The 22,468-nt window shown below is 52.9% G+C and overlaps 1 protein-coding gene across 2 annotated transcripts; it reads right to left on the bottom strand.

Annotated features, from left to right (window-relative positions):
• Positions 1 to 1,375: 1,375 nt before the first annotated feature.
• On the bottom strand, positions 1,376 to 16,827 carry SPI1 (Spi-1 proto-oncogene). Of its 2 annotated transcripts, none has more exons than XM_035012806.1 (5): positions 16,575 to 16,827; positions 13,917 to 14,013; positions 3,513 to 3,700; positions 2,536 to 2,698; positions 1,376 to 2,101 (listed from the first exon to the last, which is right to left on the bottom strand). In XM_035012806.1, the coding sequence occupies exons 1-5, from the start codon at positions 16,617 to 16,619 to the stop codon at positions 1,782 to 1,784; spliced, it is 813 nt and encodes a 270-aa protein (XP_034868697.1). In that variant the 5' UTR covers positions 16,620 to 16,827; the 3' UTR covers positions 1,376 to 1,781. The 2 variants fall into 2 exon arrangements, with proteins under 2 accessions (XP_034868697.1, XP_034868695.1); XM_035012804.1 differs by having other exon boundaries at positions 13,917 to 14,016; positions 16,575 to 16,813.
• Between the last annotated feature and the right edge of the window lie 5,641 nt (positions 16,828 to 22,468).

Here is a 22,468-nt window from a genome sequence, read left to right on the forward strand (position 1 = left end):
CCCCTCCCCCGTCCTCCCTCCCCCTCTCCCCCCCCCACCCCCCCCATCGCATCAGGGGCATCGGTGGCTGCACAGAAAGAAGCAAATTTCATGTGACCCTCTCCAAGCAAGATCCAGTATCAGGAACAGTCATTTGCCCCTCATGGTCCGGCCGGGGCGGGGGGTGGGGGGAGGAATTCTCTACAGAAGCCTCGCCACGTGGCTGGAACTTATCGTTCCCTGCCCCCCCCCCAATCCATTCTTCTCTGCCCCTGTCCAGGGCTTTTCAACTACCTATAACTGTATTCCCTGCTCCTTAACCTTCTTTAAAGAGGACTGAGCACCACCTACCCTCTCCTGGGGCTTGGGGACCTGAGAAGGGAGGTCACAGTTCAGCCCTCAGGGCAAGGAGGTGTTTGGGGGTGTTTGCCCTGATGCTAATGGTCCCCCGAGTCTGGGCTCTCTGAGGCCTGCTGGCTGCTTTGGGACTTTTCCTCACTCCCAGGCTGTCTTCCACCACATCTCTCCACTTACTGTTAGAAGCAAGATACTTGGGGTGCCTGGGTGGCTCAGTCGTTAAGCGTCTGCCTTCGGCTCAGGTCATGGTCCCAGGGTCCTGGGATTGAGCCCCGCATAGGGCTCCCTGCTCAGCGGGAAGCCTGCTTCTCCCTCTCCCCCTCCCCCTGCTTGTGTTCCCTCTCTTGCTGTGTCTCTCTGTCAGATAAATAAATAAATAAAATCTTTAAAAAAAAAAAAAAGAAGCAAGATACTTGAGGAACTTCCAGGCTCATCATTTTCTGTTTCTCCCTTTTTGTGGACTAGAAGCCAGAGAGCATCAGACACCAGCTAGGCACTGGGGGTCCATGCTCACCAGCACCCCATTCCAGACACGTGGGGCTTCCTGCCTCACATGGACGTAGCAGCGGGATCCGGCCCACCCCTCACTCAGCTGTGTGACCTTGGACAAATCATTTGACCTCTCCAAGACTCAGTTTCCCAGTCTATAAAATGGGATGATATTAGACTTCACCCCTCAAGGCTGACATGTAATAAACGGCCAGAAAATCCAGTGTTGCGGCCATGATTACTATTCTCATCCTCACGGGGGCCGTAACCTAGTTTAAGCCTCACTGAGGCATTTGTAAAAAGCCCATTTATCAGGTGCAGAGGGCTTCTTAATGATTTATTCCCCTCAGAACAACCAAGGACTTCTTCCACCAGCTCTAACTCCAGGTCAGGCACCGTGTGTCATTTGTCCTGATGTCCCCGGCGCCCAGCCCTGGGTGGGGTCCTCAGTAAACGCCCAATGGACAAATGAGAAAAAGAGAGATCAGACAGGGGCGCCCAGACAAGATGCACAAAAAATTGTAAAAGAGACTCCGTGCTACAAGAGGACTCACTGAGAATAACTTTAATAACTTCGTTCCTTGAGGAAGCTAACGGGGAAGAGGTGGGGGAAGGGAGAGACGCTTAAGAAGAAGGGTTCAATGTACACAAATATGATGACTTCGAACTTCCAAGGTAGCACCCCCGGGGTCGCACTAAACAGGGCCGACCCCCCCCTGGGGTCAGACGCACAGGTGGCCCTCTGGAGCCGGGGCTGGAGTCCTGGTGGGAGGCGAGGAGAGGGTGTGGGTAGCGGGCTCGGAGGAGGGGGTGGACGGGTGAGGCGAGGCCCGGCCCGCCACAGTCCTGCCCCTGGCCCCTGGGAGCTTGCCTCCCTGTGTCCGGGCCGGGCGAGGGGTTAATGCTATGGCCAGCGGGGAGGCCTGGCGGGCCCGGCGGGTTCTGCGGGCCTGGGCTCAGTGGGGTGGGTGGCGCCGCTCGGCCAGGCTCCCGCGGCCCAGCACCTCCCCGCTGAACTGGTAGGTGAGCTTCTTCTTGACCTTCTTCACCTCACCCGTCTTGCCATAGTTGCGCAGGGCGCGGGCCATCTTCTGGTAGGTCATTTTCTTGCGGTTTCCCTTCTGGATGCCCCAGCGGTGAGCTAGCGCCTCCTTGTGCTTGGACGAGAACTGGAAGGTGCCCTTGTCCTTGTCCACCCACCAGATGCTGTCCTTCATGTCCCCGCTGCGGAGCAGGTCCAGCAGGAACTGGTACAGGCGGATCTTCTTTTTGCTGCCTGCGGGTGGGAGGTGGTCAGCGCCCCAACACAGGGACCCACCCTCACCTCCCCCTAATGTGGGACCCCCCGGGGGGGGCGGTCACTGGGGAAGGACTGGGGGGACGGGGCGGTCTGCGGGGCCCCTGGCACTCACACCCGCTCACACCCACTCACATGCAGCCCAGAGAGGTGCAGATGCACACACACCCGCCCACGCTCGGTCACGGAGATGCTGGTGCGTGTTCGTAACACACCCGCGCCCACAAGTGTGTTCTGAACACCACACAGGAACGGGCACAGACGGTCACAGAGGCGGCTTGGGCAGGCGCTCCCCCGCTCACAGATACGGACACACACTCAGCTCTGTGGCGTGACTGCTGTGGCCTCGGCTGGGGGGCAGGGGGCACCGCGTGGCCGGGGTCGGGGCGGGCCGGACGGCTGGGCCGCACTACCTGTTTCCCCATGCAGGAGGCCAGGCCCCGGCTCCAGGCCATCAGCCTCCCCGTCCGACACCTCCAGCGGGGGGCTCTGCCTCTCGCCTTCCTCCTCATCCGAGCTAGGCTGGGCCGGAGACAGGGAGGGGTATGGGAGGCACATCCGGGGTAGGTAGGAGACCTGGAAAGGCAGGGAAGGAGGGTTGAGGTCAGTGCGGCCCAGTTCACAGCTCAGGGCTGCCGGGTAGGGGTCATCCAAGCAAGAGAAGAGGGAGTCGGCGGGGGCGGGGTGGGGGGGAGGCCAGCAGGGGGCAGAAAGTTTTGGGAGAAGGCTGGGGAAGTTGGAGGTCAGTCAGGTTACAGGGGTCAGGCACGGTCAACTCCACACAGCGAGTGGGTTGTGGGGGACCAGGGGCTGCTGGAATCCGGCCCGCCCTGGGGCCCCCTGGTTCATGGCTGCCTGGCCAGGGGAAAGGGCACCCTTACCCCAGATGCACAGGGGTGCCATGTGGCCTGGCATTCCTGGGGTCGCAACTGGCAGGGCAGAGGGGCTGGGGGGTCGGGTGAGAAGTGAGGGAAGGGCCAGTGGAGGTCCGTGAAGGGTGGTAGAGGCTCACGGAGGCCCCTGACTGGGATTCGGGTGCGTGGGGCTGAGGAGGGTCAGTAAAGGGGGTCGGTGGAGACGGGGAGGCCAGCGTCCAGTGACTCGGGGGCCGGGCCCATGAGCGGCCAGCAGATGGGGTGGGGTGCAGTGGGGGTCAGGAGGGCCACGGTGGCCGGGCGGGTCAGTGGAGGGTGGGAGTTATCGGGGGAGAGCAGATAAGGGGTGTGGGGTCACGAGGTCAGTCGGAGGGTCAGGAGGCAGCCGTTGGGGCTCCGGCCGCCGTTGGCGCTGTGGGGCAGGAAGCCGAGTTGAGTAAGAGCCTCTGTCAGCTTCCTGTGAAGAGCCGGCCTCACCACAGCCCGGGTCCCGCGGGACCGGCGGCCGCACGCACCTGGTGGCCGATGCCCGCGTGGGTGGGCGCCATGGGGGTGTCGAGCACGTGCATCTGCTCCAGCTCCATGTGGCGGTAGAGTTGCTGCAGCTGGGGGGGCTGCACGCTCTGCAGCTCCGTGAAGTGGTTCTCGGCGAAGCTCTCGAACTCGCTGTGCACGTGGTGCGGGTGGAAGTCCCAGTAATGGTCTGCAGGGACGGCCAGGCAGCGGGGGGTGAGCCCGGGGTGCGCGGGGCAGCGGGCGGTCATCAGAATGCAAAACGCCGTCACGCCGGGCGGGAGGGGGCTGTGGCCACAGAGCCGGCTGGGCTCCAGGCGGACAGGCATCATCTCACCACCCACCTCCTTAGGTACACCCCCATTTTACAGATGAGAACGCTGAGGCTGGGCCAGGCAGTTGGAGGCCCCGGGGCCGGGGCAGAGCCGAGACCCAGCTCTGAGGCAAAAAGCCTGCGCTCCCAGCGACCGTTCTAGCCTGCCTGCCCCGCGGTCATGAGGACCCAGGCAGAGTCTGAGTCCTGGCTCTGCCATTTGCTTTCTGTGTGGCCTCAGGCACATGCACGGACCTCTCCAGCCTCAGTTGACTCGCTAATAAAATGGGGATAATAGTTATTGGGAGGATACAAATGAGTTCACATTTGTAAAAATTCCCAGGCCCAGAGTAGGCCCTCAGGGAACGCTGATCCCCCTCCACTCCCCTGGAAACCACAGAGTGGTTCCTGAGGCTACAGTCACACGCACACGGTCTTGTCACATAGCCAAGGTGTGATCACAAAGTCACACGGCTGACATTCCTCGCACACCAGAACCTGTCCCAGCCCGCAGCGCTGCCCCTTCAGAGCCGTGCCCCTGCGCTGCTGGGTCTGTCTCCCAGCCAGGTCACCAGGACACAGGGCTGTGCTGGAAACTCCCCCAGAGGTGCTTTCAGAGTCTGCGGTGGGGGGATTCGAGTCTGGGGAACAGCCACATGCCATTGGGAGCCCTGTCTTGGGACTAGGACATGGTTTCTCTGGACATCTTTTCCAGGAAAAAAAAAAAACCCAACAACCTGCCGCATGTCTGTGGAGTTCCTGGGGACAATCTGGGTCCAAAAGAAGACGTGGTGATAAAACGACAAGAGGGACTTTCTCATATGACCCAAGAGGGACTGTCCAAGATGCCAGGCCAAGGCCGCCTCTCTGGGATGCTCCATGGGGACCACCACCAGCCCCGTGTGCGTGTGTATGTATGTATGTGTCTGTCTTTCTTTTTTTCTTTCACACAAGCACATACTCGTTCACTCACACATCCCCAAAAAATGACATGTGTTTTTTTTGGCTTTGGACTGGTTCTCAGAAGACTTGCTTTCTAATACTGCTCTGTGGTGGCTTTGCTGTGTGACCCTGGACAAGGCATCCTATCTCCCCGAGTCTCCAACTCCCCAATCTAAAAGTCAGAGACCCGACTGGATAGTTATAGAGGTCCCGTCCACACCTGAAATCACCTGAACCCACAATCCAGGCAGCCCACACTCCCACCTCTACAAGGCTACATGGCACAGAAGAGAGAAAGTACACGATTTGGGAGTCAGGCAGAGCTGGGTTCAAATCCCACCTCTGCCATTTACTGCTGTGTGCCATTGGGCAGGTCATTGCACGTCTATAAGCCTCAGTTTCCTCATCTGTAAGATGGGGCTAATAATGACACCCATCTCGTAGTCTTGTGCGGGTTAAATGAGCTAATGCCTGCAAGGTGCTTCGGATAGAACCTGGCACAAAATTCCATTCAATAAACACCTACTACTACTACTACTACGAATGTGTTGTTCTAAATAACCTAGATCAGCACTTGAGCAAATGGCAGATACTTTCGTGCACGTTTATCTCTTCTTCCTCCCGCTCTCTGCCACCTTGTTCAGTGGCCCAGAGAAATCGTTTTGGGGGGCATGGCTGTCGCTTTCTCCCAGAGGCTAGGGCTGGGGCCTCAGCATTGCACCGTGAGGACAGTGACTGGTTTTGTTTTCCCCTTACTCCCAGTGCCAAACCCAGTAGTCACTCAACAAACATGGCCTGAACGAGTGAACAAATGAATGAATGAATAAATCCTAGCCTCCTGAGAACGCTGATTCTCCTCCACAACATTATCTAAATCTGAAGGGAAAACAAAACAACACTTCATTTGTACTTTGATCTTGCAGCAAGTTAACAGGACCCAGAACCTCTCCACTTGCCAGAGAGAATTGGCTCTGGGCTTTGGAGCCAGGGGCCGTTTTGGGGGTTCTGGGATTTGGTGAGTCAATCCGGGGTCTTCTTTAGGGGTAGATCTACCCTCTGGCCCCACTCCTGGCCCCTACCCTTTTTGCCTTCCCCACCCAGGTTGAACTGTCCAGATCTTGGCAGAACGCCTTATCCTGCCTACCAACCCCCACCCTTAAACCCACTCCAGGTCCAGGGTTTGGAGGACCCTGCATGTGTGCAGCCCTCTAGGTGTGGGGTGAGGGGCCCCCGATTGCTCTCTTTCCCTCTTGCTCCCCACCCCTCCCCCGCTCTGTTCTAGCTGCGCATGAGACCTCTGAGCTCACTCTAATGGTCCCAGCCTGAGACCAGCATTTTCCATGAGATTCTCAGTACACCTTCATCAGAGTCCCTCTGGGGGGCTTGGGGCCCCACTTGGAGACCCAGGGAATCAGAAGCACTGAGAGGGAAGCTGGGAATTGGAGTTGAACAGGCCCTAAGGAGGTTCCTTTGCTCACTGAAACTCTGGAACCCTGCCCCAGGGTCCCCTGAAAGCTGCAAAGGGGGCTCGAGCTACAATTAAGGTTTCAAAAGGCCCAACGGAAACCTCGCCTTTACCCTTGATTTGGGTGCTCAGGCAATTATGTAATAAACGCTGTCTGGTAGGCAGAAACGTTCCAAATATGGGGCCCTCTGAAGGGACACAAGGAATCCTTCATAGTGCAAGGGTCAGCACTCCTGGGCTCTTGGACCTCATTTCTAGATGACTGTTCGTGAACACATTGTTTTACCCCTTCCCTGGGTTACCTGGGTCATCCTGCAATATGCCTCCTTAGCACGACTCTGCTCCTCAAAAGAATATAATGCCATTTGCATATCCGGAGTTAGCTCTGGACCCTCCTTTTCATAGCCTGTTAGGCCACCCAACACATGGTAAGCCTCAATCAATATTCGAGCAAATGATCAATAAAAATTAGCGTTTAACATGTATTTTTATGTACCGGGCACTATGCAGAGTGCTCACACCACATTTGTCATTTAATCTCACCTTAGCTCTGACAAGGTGGCCACCATAGGATGATCTTTCTTTTGCACATGAGGAAACTATGACTCAAAGAGATTAAGTCCCTTGTCCACCGGCAAGCATAGATAAAGTCACCTGTGTCTTCCTCCAGGGACTGAACTCCTACCATTACATCATAAAACTTCTGAGAGACAAGACTGTTAATGAAAACTTTAATTAAGACCCAGGGTGACACTGACTTTACTGCCTGCTTTTATCCATCTGTTTGTCTACCATCATCCACCCTCACCCATCATTTATCATCGGTCCTCCGTCCATCCATCATTCATCCATCCATCCATCACTCGTCCATCATCCACCCATCCCTCATGCATCCATCAGCCAGCCACCGTTCATCATCCGTCATTCCCTTCATCCACCTATCCCTCATCCGGCCAGCCAGCAATAACCCATTCATCTTGATCTCTCATTACCTCCCTCTAAACCAGCTCCCGATCTGGGATCAAAGTCCTACCCACCCATCCCTATTCTTTTTAGTATTTTCAGTGTCCCTAATACCTGTATGTCACCAGGACAAAAACAAAATGATATTCCAAACAACTCCACACATACAGAGAACTTAAGCCCTGTCATTCAGTTGACCTTATCTCCTCAGAGCAGAAATTCCAGCCTTAAGCCCAGGGCTCCCCCCCAGGGGAGCAGAAGTAAGATCAAGACGGAGAAGGAAGGTGAGGAATTAAGAAGACAAGGGCTGAGAAAAAAACTTTAGGAAATCACAGACTACTGGACATGAGCTCCTGAAGCCCACCCCCCTGCACATCACTCAGATAAGGGAACCAGAGGTCCAGAGCTCCAGGCTTCATCACACTTGTTACTCTCTACTTTGAATCCTAATTATTAAAGTTTTAGTTTTTTCCCCTGTTAAAATAATAAATCTGTTAGGACTTGTGTTTTATTGATTCCATAGCACCTGGCAATGTGCCTAGTGTACAAGTATTGCTTTGTATACATTTATTAGATGGATAGGTCTGTGCGAGATGGCCAGAGGGTTTGGCAGGTGAAGGGAAGGACACCTGGAAAGGTGAATGAGTGGATGATTAGATGCGTGTGTGAATACATTGGGGGATGGGTGGAGGGTCAGTGGTATGAGAGGATGAGAGAGTACTTGGAAAGATGGAAGGATGGAGACGAGTCATGCTTTGGGACTCTAGTTCCTTCAGCAATCCCCTCACAAAGAGCAAACCTTATCACATCCATTGCGATGGCTACTATCAAAAAACGGAAACTAACCAGTGTTGGTGAGGATGTGGAGAAATTGGAACACTTCTGCACTAGGGGTGGGGATGTAAAATGGTGCAGCCACTGTGGAAAACAATATGGGGGTCCTCAAAAATTAAAAAAAAAGAACTACCATTTTATATTATGTGTATTTTACCACAATTTAAAATAATAAGAATAACCAGTAAATTTTATGAGCCCTGCCTTCAAAATCTATCCCAGATTCTGTCTCTACTGCCACCACCGTTGGCCAAGCCACTATCATCTCTTGCCTGGATGATTCCAGGAGCCCCCTCCCGGTGCTTTCCTCCTGTTCCTACTGTGGCCCCCACTCCATCTATTTTCCCATAACAGCCAGAGTGATTTTTTTAAAAGCTTATTCAGTGGAACCACTGAGTGTTCAGAGAAGGTACTAAAAACTTCCAGAGAGACAAAACGAAACTAAACAAGCAGAAAAACACACAAAAACAAAAAATAAGGTTACATTCCAAAAAGAGGACATAAAAAGGCTTCTGACTTCGAAGGAAAAACTCCAGTAACCAGAAGATAGAGAAATGCTTTCAAATTTCTAAGGGAAAATGTGGTTTTCAACCTAGATTTCTGTACACGGCCAAACTACTGTTAACCATGAAGGCATGAGAACAAGAATACAACAAAACCCTACCTCCCACACACCCTCTCTTAGGACACTGTGATCCGAAGAATAACAAGTCCTATCCACGTTACGTAGCATTCACTGCGTGCCCGGCACCGTTCTAAGGATTTTACGTACAGTGACTCACTCAATCGTTATAGCAATCCTGAAAAGTAGGTACCAGTATGAAGTTGAGACAGAGAGGTGAAATATCTTGCCCGTGGTCACCCCAGAGAGTAATGGGGAGGGCAATGGGGTGTGAATCTCAGCAGCCTGGCTCCAGAGCAAGAGCTCTATCTCCTTGCTACCTGGCCCCTCATCTTCTTTTTCGGGGATGAGGTATGGTCCCCAAAAAAGGGGGATATATATCAAAGTATACCATGTGGCTCAGCTGAGCAATCTTCACATGGCCATAATACTGGAAAATGCAGATACTGATTTCATAAGTTACTATAGGGAGAAAGACAAATATTGTATGATCTTACTTATATGTGAAATTGGGGGGAAAAATATCCCAAACTTATAGACAAGGAGATCAGATTTGTGGTTGTCAGAGGCTGGGGTCAAAAGGGACAAACTAAAAAAAAGGTGGGGGGACAAACTTCCAGTTATAAGTACTAGGGACACAACGTACATCGTGGTGACTGCAGGGGCGCCTGGGTGGCTCAGTCGTTAAGCGTCTGCCTTCGGCTCAGGTCATGATCCCAGGGTCCTGGGATCGAGTCCCACATCGGGCTCCCTGCTCAGCGGGAAGCCTGCTTCTCCCTCTCCCACTCCCCCTGCTTGTGTTCCCGCTCTCTCTCTCTCTGTCAAATAAATAAATAAAGTCTTTAAAAAAAAAACAAAACAATGTGGTGACTGCAGTTAACAATGCCGTACGGTATATTTGAAAGTTGCTAAGAGATTAGATCCTCAAAGCTCTCTCTACAAGGAGAAAATCTTTTTTTGTATCTCTATGATGTGAAGGATATTAACTGAATTTACTGTGGTGACCATTTCACACTGTCTACGTACGTCAGGTCATTATGGCGTGTGTCATAAACCTACACAATGTTTTATGTCCGTTACGTCAATAAAACTGGAAAAAAGTTGGTGTATAATCATTTTGGAACGTGTGAACTGTGAGTGTGTGTGTGTGTTCTGAATGACTATTATCAGTCTCATCTTACAAAGAACAAGATGGAACATTAGACAATATCTCAAATTGAAGATTCAAGCTAGATTCCTCTCCACCTAGCACATAGAAGGTACTCAATAAATGCTCGTGAATGAATAAATGGACAATGTTCTAAGTCTCCATTTCAAATCTTCATGTGTATGTTTACTTAGCACTGGAATAGGCAGACTGGAAAAATAGCTTTTCTCCATCTCTGCTGAACCATGTATGTCACGGAGAAATGTCTCTGATAAGCTTAAGTAAAAAGCAGCAACTTGCAGAACAGTGTGATGTTACAATTCCATTGTTGCGGGAATAGAATATACCCGCACGTATGCACTGACAGACAAATGGGAGTATATATGTGGAATAAAATGTCTGCACGGATGGACGAAGGTGCTATCAGTGGGGAGGGAGGTTGGGAAGAGGGAAATATTTTACATGATAAGTATTTTTAAATTTTTGGCAATATTTGTTATTTTAACAATCTAAAATCGAAGATTTAAAATGTATTTAGATTTTCACCACACACACGTACAAACGCTCAGACAAGATGATTCAGATCATGTCATTTCTCTGCTCAAAACCCTACAATGGCTTCCCATTGTTTGTAGGATAAAACCCAAACTCCTTGGGGCTCCTGGGTGGCTCAGTCATTAAGCGTCTGCCTTCGGCTCAGGTCATGGTCCCAGGGTCCTGGGATCGAGCCCCTCATTGGGCTCCCTGCTCCATGGGAAACCTGCTTCTCCCTCTCCCACTCCCCCTGCTTCTGGTCCTGCTCTCGCTCTCTCTCTCTCTCTGTCAAATAAATAAATAAAATAAAATAAAATAAAATAAAATAAAAAAACCCAAACTCCTGCCATGGCCTTCGGGCCCTGGGTGATGTGTCCTCAGCAGGCCCCTCGGGCTTACCCTTTGTCTCCACGGCCGCTTCCTGTGCATCTACCACTCTAGCCCTCTGTTGAGGTCAGCGCTACTTTGCACTTGCTGTTATCTCTACCTAGAGCATCTTTATCCTTTGCGTGCACGGTCCTTATCACCTCCACTGCCACCTCCTCAGAGGCCTTCCCCGACCACCCAAGGGAAAGTAGCCCCCAACATAGACGCTCTGCATACATGACTTTGCCTTTTATGGGACTTCTTATGTGTGTCTGCGTATGTGACTGTTTACCGTCTCTTCTCCGTATGAGAGTCGTGGCCTTGTCTGACTCGCTCATCACGGAAACTCCAGTGCCTAGAACAGTGCCTGGCACACGGCATATGATCAGAAGCTATGTGGTGGATGGACAAATGAGGGATGAGTGGGCATGTGGAAAGATGATACGTGTTGGAAGGATGAGTGGGAGGCGGCAAGGGTGGGTGGTTGAATGGGTGCGTGGCTGGTCGGTTGCCTGTCACCTCGGTCAGTTGAAACTGACGCAGTGAACCTGTCACAGAGCCTTCTGGGCTTCTCCCACTCTCCCAGCCGCTTCCTCTCTCCTGCCTAGGGGAGTCATGAAGCTAACGTACTAGGTCCTGAAAGCTCCCAGGACCTTGCACATTTCGTGTGTGACCTCAGTGAATCGCCACAACGTGACGAGGTAAGTGTTTCCATGCTCTCACTTCCATATATGAGGAAGCAGGGGCTCCGAGAGGCTGTCGTTCGCTCTAAGGTCACACACTGGTGAGTGATGAAACCAGGACCAGCCCCAGGTCCAGCCCCAGTGCCTTTTTAGTAAGTTTCAACCACCTGAAAACATAGACGCAGAGGACATTCGGGAACTGGTGGGAAAATGTGGGGTGTCTCTACTCTTGGGTCTTCAGACAGTACCTTCCAAGAGGTATTAGGAAAGGACAGAACAGGGCGCCTGGGTGGCTCTATTATTTAGTGTCTGCCTTCAGCTCAGGTCATGATCCCAGGGTCCTGGGATCAAGCCCCACATCAGGCTCCCTGCTCAGCGGAGAGTCTACTTCCCCCTCTGCCTCTCCCCCTGCTCTCTCACTCTCTCTCAAATAAGTAAATAAAATTAAAAAAAAAAAAAAAAGGAAAGGACAGAACAAAACAGATGCCCAGATCAGCACAGATGCCCAGATTGGAAATGACAGGAGCAGGGGTGCGGGGAGTAGGGGCCGGGACTCCTGGGGATGCCAGAGGAGTCTCTGAAGAAATTGGGGCATGACCAAAACAGGGTGCTCAGGCATCTAATCAGGAGTCATTCCTAGAGCCCCAGGCCAGATATAAGGGACCTGCCTGGGCACTGGGCCAGGAAAGCGCAGGCTTTCTCTAAAGTGCTCACTTCATCAGCCACAGCCCCCGGTCTAGCTGGCTTCTAGATGTATGCACACACCCTCATATTACAGGAGGGGAAACTAAGGCTGCAACAGGCCCAAAGAAAATGCCCCCAAACCCAGTGAAACTGAGAGAAGTTTAAGCCAGAGGGGAAAGAGTCCCTAAGCCATCCCGGGCAATGCAGTTTGCTGGGACCTGGCCGTCCTGTTGCCTGGAGCCACCAGGGGGAGCCAGTCCTCAAGTCCAGAGGGACCTTCTCGGGTGCTGAACTGCTAGGGGCAAGGGTCACCAAGGGCTGGTCTCTAGGTCAGGGAGACCCGCCCTTGATCCTGGCTGGGGGCGCTGGGAAGAGAGGTGGATGAGGGAGATGTTCTCTCTAAACTGTTCAGCTTTTGCACAGAGAGGATACATTGCAGAAGCACAAATAAGCTTTAAAGGATGAAAAGGAAGATATTTAAAACCTTTCTAGCCCCAGGATTCTGAAAGAAGTCTTGGTGTTCCCACCTGTGGACTTGAGGCTCTCCACCACCTACTCCCTAGACATGGCTCCCAGGTATGGTCTTTATAATCGTTCCCAGCTGTGTGTCGCCAGTGAGCTGTAACCGAGATCTGGCCTCCCGATGTGAGGTCCTAATAAGGACCCGCCACCCGTGGCGTCCCCGGGAAGGGCCGTCGGGGGGAGACCGCCATCCATGCGCCTAAAGAATGGAGCTGCTGGGGCGCCTGGGTGGCTCAGTTGGTTAAGCGACTGCCTTCGGCTCAGGTCATGATCCTGAAGTCCTGGGATCGAGTCCCGCATCGGGCTCCCTGCTCAGCGAGGAGCCTGCTTCTCCCTCTGACCCTCCCCCCTCTCATGTACTCGCTCTCATTCTCGCTCTCGCAAATAAATAAATAAATCTTAAAAAAAAAAAAAAAAAAAAAGAATGGAGCTGCCGGTGAGGCTGGCCCCCAGGTGGGAAACCTTCCTCTGCGGCTGCAGACACCCCAGTGTCTGGCCTGCCCAGATTTCAGAACTCCTGGAGAATCCCCCAAGGAAGACCTATGAACTAGGCCTTCTTACTCTGGCTCAGGGGTGTCCCAGCAATATACCAAGATCCCCTTTGGGGGGCCTCTCTTGAGTGCCCTGCCCAGGTCCCAGGCCCCTAACGCCGGTCCACGTCGACCCTGAATGTGCTCCAGGGTCGAGGCTGGGCCTTGGGATGGGCGATGAGACTCAGACAAAAGGATCCCCTGGCTTATGCTCACTCCCACCCCAGCAAACTGGGGCTCCAGCCCCTGCTGAATGAGGGGTCCCTCAGAGCCTTTCCCTTAGTGAGCAGGTCTCAAACAGGGGTGATTCCATCCCCCGGGGGGACATCTGGCAATGTGTGACATTTTTGGTTGTCATGACTGGGGGTACTTCGAGCATCTAATGGGTAGAAGTCAGGGATGCTGCTGGACATCCTACAATGTACAGGGCAGGCCCCCACAACAAAGAAATTCTCCAGCCCCAAATGCCAAGAGAGGTCGAGAACACAGCAGGGAGCAAGAATTCACGTTGGGTGAAGGGGGTGACAACACCAGAGAGGAAGGAGGGGGGTTTGGAGGAGCAGGAGAGGAAAGCACGAGAGGTGCCCTGGACCGGAGCAGACAGACTGGGCTCCCCTGACCAGCTGTGTGACCTTGTACAAGTCGCTTGGCTCCCTGAGCCTCTGCTTCCTTGTTTGTGAAAAGCCACACGGATTGGACCAGAAGGTCAACGTGGACGAAGCTGACCGCCGGCCTTGGCACACCGAAGACGTTCAGTAAATGCAGGCTGGGGGCGCGGGGGGCGGGGGGTCGGGGACTCACCGCTGTGGCTTTCTCCATCGCTGCTGAGATAGGGGTAGTACTCATGCGTTTGGCGCTGGTAGAGGTCCGTGTCATAGGGAACCAGGTCTTCCGATGGCTGCTGAGAGAGGAGGCTGTCAGGACTCGGATGGCGGCGGGAAAACCCCAGCCAGGTTGGCAGCCCCTGGCATGCTGGGGGCCACAGCAGCCTCCCTCCCTGAGGGACTGCTTCAGGCCCACAGCCCTCTCTCCGCCTGGAACTGGGAGAGGCCACAGTGGGGACAGGGGGACCCAGAGAGCAAGAGTCTTGGCTCCTGCAGAAGGGGGCTGACCGGGACCCCAAAGGTCCGAGGTCAAAGGAGGAGGTCCCATCTCACACACAAACTCTCGCCCGTTCACACGGACACACCTACACCCCCAGACGTACAGCTATTCCCCATGACACCCACACTCCCACACGGGAACTCACTCCCTCGTGCCTGCCCACACTCTGCGGTCACTGGCATTCACACACGTGTGCTCACACGCGCACACGCCGTCGTACCCACTCACGCTGTAGGCACACGCGGCCACTTGGATGAACACACGTCTCCTCACACTTGCCTTCGGGCCCTAAACACAGGCTCAGGCCCACCTCCATCACGGCCACTCACATTCCGCTCGCACAGCCGTCCTCACGACACACACATGGTCCTCCTGCCGCCGTGTCCGCAGCCCGCGTCCGGCCCCACGCAGCCTCGGGGCCCGTGACCAATGGCCGCCCACACTCATGGGCTCTACTGTGTCACCAGGCAGGCTTGCGGGCCATGGGCCAGCCGGAGCCTTGCTCTTCCATCCTCCTTCTGCCCCACCCACTGGGATACCGCCTTCCCTTCCTCCCTGCCCTCCTGCCCTCATCCCTCATTCTTCCTCCCCACCCTCCCCACCCTCCTCTCTCGCTCCTCCCCCTGCACCCCTCACCCCTCCCTGCCCTCCTCCCCTCCACTCCTCACTCCTCCCTGCCCTCCTCTCCCTCTCCTGCCCCTCCACCCCTCACTCCTTCCTGCCCTCCTCTCCCTCCTCTCCCTCCACTCCTCCCTGTCCTCCTCTCCCTCTCTCCTCCTCTCCCCCTCCACCCCCCCCTCACTCATCCCTGTCCCGTTGCAGGCACGGGGACAGCACACCAAGTCTTCAGAGAGTCATCAGGCCTCTCCCCACCCCCGCAGCGTGTGCCCAGGGATTGCACAACAGTTACTCTGGCCCTCAGGGCTTGGGTGGGGGGCCAGGGTGCCTTGGGAGCCCACCTTCCCAGGAGTAGCTCTTGAGGGGTTTGGTGTAGCAGCCCAAGAAGATGTGCTTCCTGCCTAGCTGTGTCTGGAGTTAGGGATTGAGAGGTCAAGGGTCAGAGACAGTGTGGCCCAGCTTCTGGGACTGTGGCTTTCTTGAGGCAGACTTGGCTCTTCCTGGGACCACCTCCTCCCACCCCCGCCTGCCCCCTCCCCCTCCTTCTTGGTGGTGGGTGCGGAGGGTGGGACAAGGCTCAGTCTGGGAAGGCTGCCGGAGCTGTGTGCGTCTGGCCAGTAAGAAGGCCAGGAACCCAGCACCGGGTTTCCAGGCAGCGCAGCCCAACAGCAGGATGTCAGGCCTGGGGTGCCTCCCGGGGCTCTGAGGCCTGGCTGGGGTGGGGCGGGGGTGGGGGGGGGAAGGGAGCTGCCTCTAGGCCGGGAAAGCTGAGTCAGGTGGGCAGGCCCTGCTGAACACTTCCCGGCTCCCCCAGGGCTCCCCACCCCTGCTGAGTGGGGATGAGGTGGGAAAGACAGAGGGGGTCCTCTCTGAGGGGCCCAGGTCTGCACCTGCCTGAGGCTGCAACTGTCACGCAGAGCAGGGGCAGTGGGGATCTGCCCCGGCCTGCTGCCCTTGCCCTCCAGGGCTCCCCTGGGACTCCCGCTGCTTCACCTCCAGCCCCCGACCTCGTCCCACCCTCAGCGCCTGCCCTCGCTCCAGCCTCCACTCTACCGGCTTCTACCCCAGCGCCCTTGAGCTCAGCCCCAGATGGGCCCAGCTCCAGCCCTGCCCTCCCCTCCCCGCTCCCTGGCCAGTGCCCCAACCCAACTGCCGTCCTAGTCTCTGCTCCGCTTCTTGCTGCCGCCCAGCCCCTGGGGACCCGCCTGCCCCAGGCCCAGACCCTCGGGTCAACAACCATGTCCCCTGTGCCAGGCCCCAGACTGGGCACTGGGGACCCAGACATAAGCCAACCTCCGTCTCCAGGAGCAGCCAGGTCACGGGCTGAGACCTCTGGCCTATTGCCTCCTGCCCTCCAGCCTTTACTGTCTGGGGGACCGGCTTCCCCCGCACACCAGTCTCCCCATCTCCTCCTCTGCCACCGCTCTGCCGCCGCCCTCACCATCCTCAGCCCAGCACCCTGCCCAGGAGCTCAGCCTGCCACCCAAGCCCCATCTATAAATAACCGTTCAGGCCCCACCGATCACAGCCCCACCATGGGCCCAGCCCTCAGCCCGCCAGGGCACGCTCCGAAGAAGCCAATGGCCCCCTCGCTGGGTCTCAGGCCAGGAGCTCCGGGGAGGAAACACTAACTTCCCACTGATAGTGAGCCCGGGAGGCCAGCTGGCTGGCTGGTGGGCAGGCGGACGGTCGTCTGAGGGCCGCAGGTCAGGCTAGGAGAGGGGTCCCGGTACTCACAGGGGGGACGAGGGGAAACCCTTCCATTTTGCACGCCTGTAACATCCAGCCGAGCTCCGAGCCAGTCAGGTCCCCTGCCTCGGTGGGGGCCAGTGCGGAGCCCCTCAGGATGGGGCGCCCCGTCGGGGGCTGGACGAACTCAGGGCGGGCACAGGGCTCAGGCCTGCCCCCTGAGCTACGGGAGCCCTGGGTGAGCCCCCTCCCTTGACATTGCAGGGCCAGCGCAAGTTCCTGATTTTATCGAAGGGCCTGCCACTGGGAGATAGTCCCCTTGGGGTGACATCACCGCCCCAGCCCGTTTGCATAAATCTCTTGCGCTACAGGAAGTCTCAGGCCGGCTGGGGCAGGTGGTGCTCCAGGGGCTGGCCTGGGAGGCCATGGGGGCCAGGCCCCCTGCCCAGAGGAAGCTGGTACTGTGAGGGGCGGTCTTGGAGGCTGGGGTGGGGAGAAAGAGTGGGACGGAGGAAGGCTAGCTCTACCACAGGGAAGCCATTGCTTCCCGCAGGCCCTGCTGGGGCCCCCTCACCCCACAGATGCCCACTGCTCTTGAGATCCCCGTGTGGTCAACAGTCACTTGCTTGGGGTCAGAGCTGGTAGGGGTGGCTTCTCGGGGTCTTTGTTTTCTGGGGTCAGCCTGGCTGGCTGAGAGCTCTGATCTAGCAGAGTGCCAGGCCAGTCTCTTCTGGGTCCTGGGTCCCCAACCCTTATGCTCTGTCCACCCCAGGGCTCAGCATAGTGCCGCTTTCCCCCTCCCTCTGAGTTCCTTCACAGCAGCTTCCCTGCCACCAGAGGAGGGTCGTCCTGGGTTCTTACACCCTCCCCTCCCAGTTTCCTGAGTACCACTGCTTCTTCCAAATCCCTAGGGGCTCTATTCCCATCCCAGATTTCCTAGATTTCCCCACCCCTTACTGATACCTGAGAATCAATCTAGTCTTCCCAGTTTACAAACCTTTCTTGTCCATCCACTCTCATTTTCCTACCCATTTTTTATCCATCCATCTATTTACTCATCAAGCCAACCATACATTCATTTATTTATCAGTTTATTTAGCTGTCCATGCATTCATCCATTTATCTATTAGTCCATTCATCCATCCACTTATCTGTTTCTCTATTTGTCCATCTAGCTATTGATATGATCATATGTTAGCTCATCCATCTGTTATTGATCCATCACTTTATATTTTCATCTGTTTATCCACTATATATCCAGCTCTCAATCTGCTCACCCATTGGCTCATCCATCCACTTATTCATCCATCCATCCATCCATCCATCCATCCATCCATCTATGCACCTACTCATGCATTCACCCATCTATCCATTCATCCACCTATCCATCCACCCATCCACTCATCCATCCATCTCTGCATCCTGCCAATATTAACTGAGCTCCAGGCTCTATGCTGAGTGTTGGGAAAATAGGTAAGTACTGGACAAGATCTCTGCCTTCAGAGGGCTCCTGATCTAGTCTGGAAGACAGGGATGAATAGAGACATTTTTTTGATCCATTGATCTCTGGGGAGTCCACTCTACTGGGGAAGAACTTCTTGAGCATTGAATTTCCTTCCATGTGTAGTCTAACCCTTTGTTTTATATCCCCTTCTCACTAAGACTAGCCTGCCTCCTTCCCATCCGTGGAACCCCAGGCCCCCAAGCGCTTCTTCACTGGCAGCAAAGACCAGGGATTGGCAAGGTCTGGGTTCACTATTAGATTTATTTCACTTCCATCTTCACTGATTTTTTGCATCTGCACTTGGGGCTCTCCAAGGGGTCCAGGTCACAAGTCCTCAGTACTTCCTAGGAACCTAACCAATGCCCCTTCCCAAGGGTAGAGGAGGGGCGCTGACTTGGCATCAGTCCCATCCCTGCTCCCCACTTCCCCAACAAGAAGGCCATGTCCCAGCTGACTGCATGTATGTGGGGTAGGTTTACTTCATGAGTCCCAGATCCCGCTTGATGTGTTCATTCATTCATTCATTCATTCATCCATCCATTCATTCATTCCTGTCTTGGTTTGGTTTGTTTATATGCTTATTTATCTATTCATTCATTCATTTAATCACTAACTTTTTATTGAAGGTCTTCCATGGGCTGAGCCTGGTAAGTGGGCACAAATATGAACAAGGCATGTCCTGGGCCCCCAGGAATTCACGGGCCTGCAAAGAGAACACACATGGAAACAGATAGTCTGGTCTCTGAGGAGGTTGTTAGGTGCACCAGGGAACAATTAATTTGGTCAAGTTCACAGTAGGAAAACACACGAGGAAGCTGAGGAAGGAGCCTGAGCCAAGGCAAGAAGGTGGAAGAAAACAGGGAACAGGGAGCCCCCATCCTGTGGCAAGAAACAGACAATACAGGAAAGCAAAGAGCCTTGAGTGTCAGGCCAAGGATGCTGGGTTGCGTCTGGGGGCAGATGTGAAGCCCGCACTGCTTGAGAGCAGGGAATGTGGTGCTCAGCTCCTCAGGTGCAGGCAGCATGCCCTGTCAGCTAGGTGTTCCTGAGGCCTAAGTCTCGAGGGGCCCCAGGAGAAGGAAGAGATTCCATTATCCCAAGTTCGGCCAAGCCCAAGGGGCCTGGATACGGAAGCCCCAGATAAGATCCAGGGCTGTCCATCTCTAAAAATGGGCAGAATGACTCTCAGTCTCTGTGCAGTCAGTACCAGTAACTGTGTGTCCATTCACACAGCAGCAAGCCCTCCCTACCCTTCCTTCCACTTCCCTTCCTCCCAAAATGCACCGGGGGCCTCTTCCCAGATTCTAAGCAATTCAGAGCAGCAGGAAGGGTCTGATAATCTGATAATCCACCACCCCAGGGCTAAGAGCTCCTAAGGGGTGGGGGGGAGGTAGTGGGCAATACTTTTCTGAGTGCCCAACACTGTGTTGGGTGCTTCCACCCTTGTGATCTCACGTAACCAAGACAACCTCTGTTAACTGAGGCCCAAGAGGTCAATGACTTGCTCAAGGTCAAGCGTGTGCATGGAGAGCTGGGGCATCAGATCTGCCTTCTGGGTCCTTATGGAGAGGGAGGGAAGCAGAAGGAAGAAGGAAGGAGACTGAGAAGCCAAGCACAGAGAGAGCAAGGCGGACGGGGGGCAGGAGGGAGAATTGGAGAGGAAGAGAAAGAGGGAAAAAAAAATGGGAGAAAGAGTCAGGGAAGGGAGCAGAGAGAGGTGATAAAAGAAAGAAAACAAGCAAGGGTGATGGGGGAAGGGGAGGGCAAGGGGGAGGGAGAGAGGAGCTGGGACAGCCTCCTCCTTCAGCAGGGCAGTAGAGGAAAGGGGACCAGAGAGGGTCCACCGGGTGCCTCGGGCCTGGGCCGTGGCTCTCATTCTCATCAGTAAGAAATGGATTTGAAACAAAAAAAAATCTTGGGAGCTCCAGAAAATGAGAGGCAAAAAAACCCATTTTTTGAAAGTATTTTATTTTTTGAATAGGTAACATATGAGCATGGTACAGAACTGCCCAGTTCCCCTCCCAGAGGTTCCCTCCCCATTACCTCCTTCTTGTGCATTTTTCTAGAGAAGTCTGAGCAAACACAAAAATAAAGGCAGATATATTATTTTTAAAATTTTACACAGAAGGTAGCATACTAAACTCTGGTTTGATTTTTCCCTTAAATCCATTCATGTCCAGACATAGAGAGCTATCTTGTTCTTTTTAATGACTGTATAGTATTTCACTGTTTGAATAGATTGTGATTTTTTTAAAGTAAGCTCTACATCTGACATGGGGCTTGAACTCACGATCCCGAGATCAAGAGTCACATGCTCCACCCACTGAGCCAGCTAGATGCCCCTAGATAGTGATATTTATAAATCACGAGAGACCTCATTCATATAAGAGTGCATGAAACATTTCTGTAGAGTTTAAGGAGAAATTATAAAGCTAACCCTTGGGGTGCCTGGGTGGCTCTGTTGGTTAAGCATCTGACTCTTGATCTCAGCTTAGGTCTTGATCTCAGGGTTGTGAGTTCAAGCCCAAATTGGGCTCTACGCTGGGTGTGGAGCCTATTAAAAAAAAAAAAAAAAAAGCTAACACTTCCGTAGCCACCATCCAGGTCAAGAAATAAAACATATCCAGCACTCCAGAAGCATCCCCAAATGTCCCCTTACAGATCTCTCCCTCTCTCTAGAAATAACGCTATCCTTAACTTTTTCAGTGGTTATTTCCTCGATTTTCCTTATAGTTTTACCACTTATGTAAACATCTCTAGAATTTAGTTTTTATTGTAACAGATTTTAATCTCATATAAAAAGAATCAGGGTGTAAATATTCTTTTGCGTCCTACTCCTTTTTTTTTTTTCTTTTTAAAGATTTTATTTATTTATTTGACAGAGAGAGAGAGACACAAGCAGGGGGAGTGGGAGAGGGAGAGGCAGGCTTCCAGCTGAGCAGGGAGCCCGATGTGCGGCTCGATCCCAGGACCCTAGGATCATGACCTGAGCCGAAGGCAGACGCTTAACGACTGAGCCACCCAGGCGCCACTAGGGTCCTACTCCTTTTTCCCACCATCTGGTTGCTACATATATGTAGCTGTGGTCCATTTCCATTGCTGTATCGTATCCCATTGTCTAAAAATTTATTTAAACAGTCTCAGGGATGGACATTCAGGTTGTTTCCAGTCTTTTGCTATTATACATCATAATACAATCAATAAAATTTGCTAGTTTACACATATGCAAGCATATGTCTAGGGTAAATTCACCAAAAGTTGAAATGCTGGGTCAAAGGCAGTATTTTTATTTATTTATTTATTATTATTATTTTTTTTTAAGGAAGCTAGAGGGGAATATAGGGAAGACTTGAGTTACATGTTTCCTGGGCTTGATGGACTTGTAACGCTGGCTCAGGATGCCTTTTCTCATGCTTTTATGTTTGTTTGTCTCTAAAAAAGCACCCTTCAACAGCGAATAACAAAACATATTTTTCTGCCTTAAGTGAAAACAATGTAGGAAACAGACTTTCTCCTGTGGAAGTAAATGTTTGAAGGGAAATTAAAATGTTATAAATTTTCTTTTTTCTGTATTTAATTTTTCAAGATTAATTTTGACGGTTAAGAGACTAGTGCCAGAGGGGTCCCTGGTGGCTCAGTTGGTTAAGTGTCTGACTTCGGCTTGGGTCATCATCTGGGGGTCCTGGGATAGAGCCCTGTATTGGGCTCTGAGCTCAGTGGGAAGTCTGTTTCTCCCTCTCTCTCTGCCCCTCTTCCCACTCGTTCTTTCTCTCTCTCTCAAATAAACGGATAGAATCTTTAAAGAAAAAAATCATTTAATAAATTTTTTTTTTAAAGAATAGTGCTGGAAAGAAAGTCACCACAACTAAATACAGGCTGAGTCAAAAACCCTTGTGACCTCCTTATAGACACTAATAAATAGTGTCAGAAATTACCTAAAATTGGGGCGCCTGTGTGGCTCTGTCGGTTAAACGTCTGCCTTTAGCTCAGGTCATGATCCCAGGGTCCTGGGGTCAAGCCCTGCATTGAGGCCCGCATTGGGCTCCCCAAACCCTAACCCTAACCCTGCTCAGTGGGGAGCCTGCTTGTCCCTCTCCTTCTGCCGCTCCCCCTGTTTGCTCTCTCTCTCTCTGTATCAAATAAATAAACAAAAATCTTTAAAAATTTTTAAAAATAAATTACCTAAAATTGAAATTAAAAGCCCTTAAATTATAAGTAATGTTGAAAATGACATATCTCTCATATCTTAACTCACTGAAAAAAGACCAGATAATTTATTTGGAAGGAATTTTTGACTCCCTTCTTTTGATGTCAGAGGAGATGGATTTTTTTTACTGAGTTATAATTGACACATACTATTATATTAGTTTTAGTTGTACTGCATTAGAAATCTTGAGATAGGTAGACATGTTGTCATATTGCCCTTGATCAAAATTGT

Source organism: Mirounga leonina, unplaced genomic scaffold (assembly GCF_011800145.1).
Source record: "Mirounga leonina isolate KUSES-001 unplaced genomic scaffold, KU_Mleo_1.0 Mir_166, whole genome shotgun sequence".
Classification (NCBI taxonomy): Eukaryota; Metazoa; Chordata; class Mammalia; order Carnivora; family Phocidae; genus Mirounga; species Mirounga leonina.

Excerpts from the sequence above, each read along its gene's own strand:
- SPI1 (XM_035012804.1), bottom strand. The coding sequence starts at position 16,619 with ATGTTACAGGCGTGCAAAATGGAAGGGTTTCCCCTCGTCCCCCCT. Across the intron at positions 14,017-16,574 it reads GGTTTCCCCTCGTCCCCCCT|CAGCCATCGGAAGACCTGGT; the intron begins GTGAGTACCGGG and ends CTCCTCTCTCAG. Across the intron at positions 3,701-13,916 it reads CGATGGAGAAAGCCACAGCG|ACCATTACTGGGACTTCCAC; the intron begins GTGAGTCCCCGA and ends CCGTCCCTGCAG.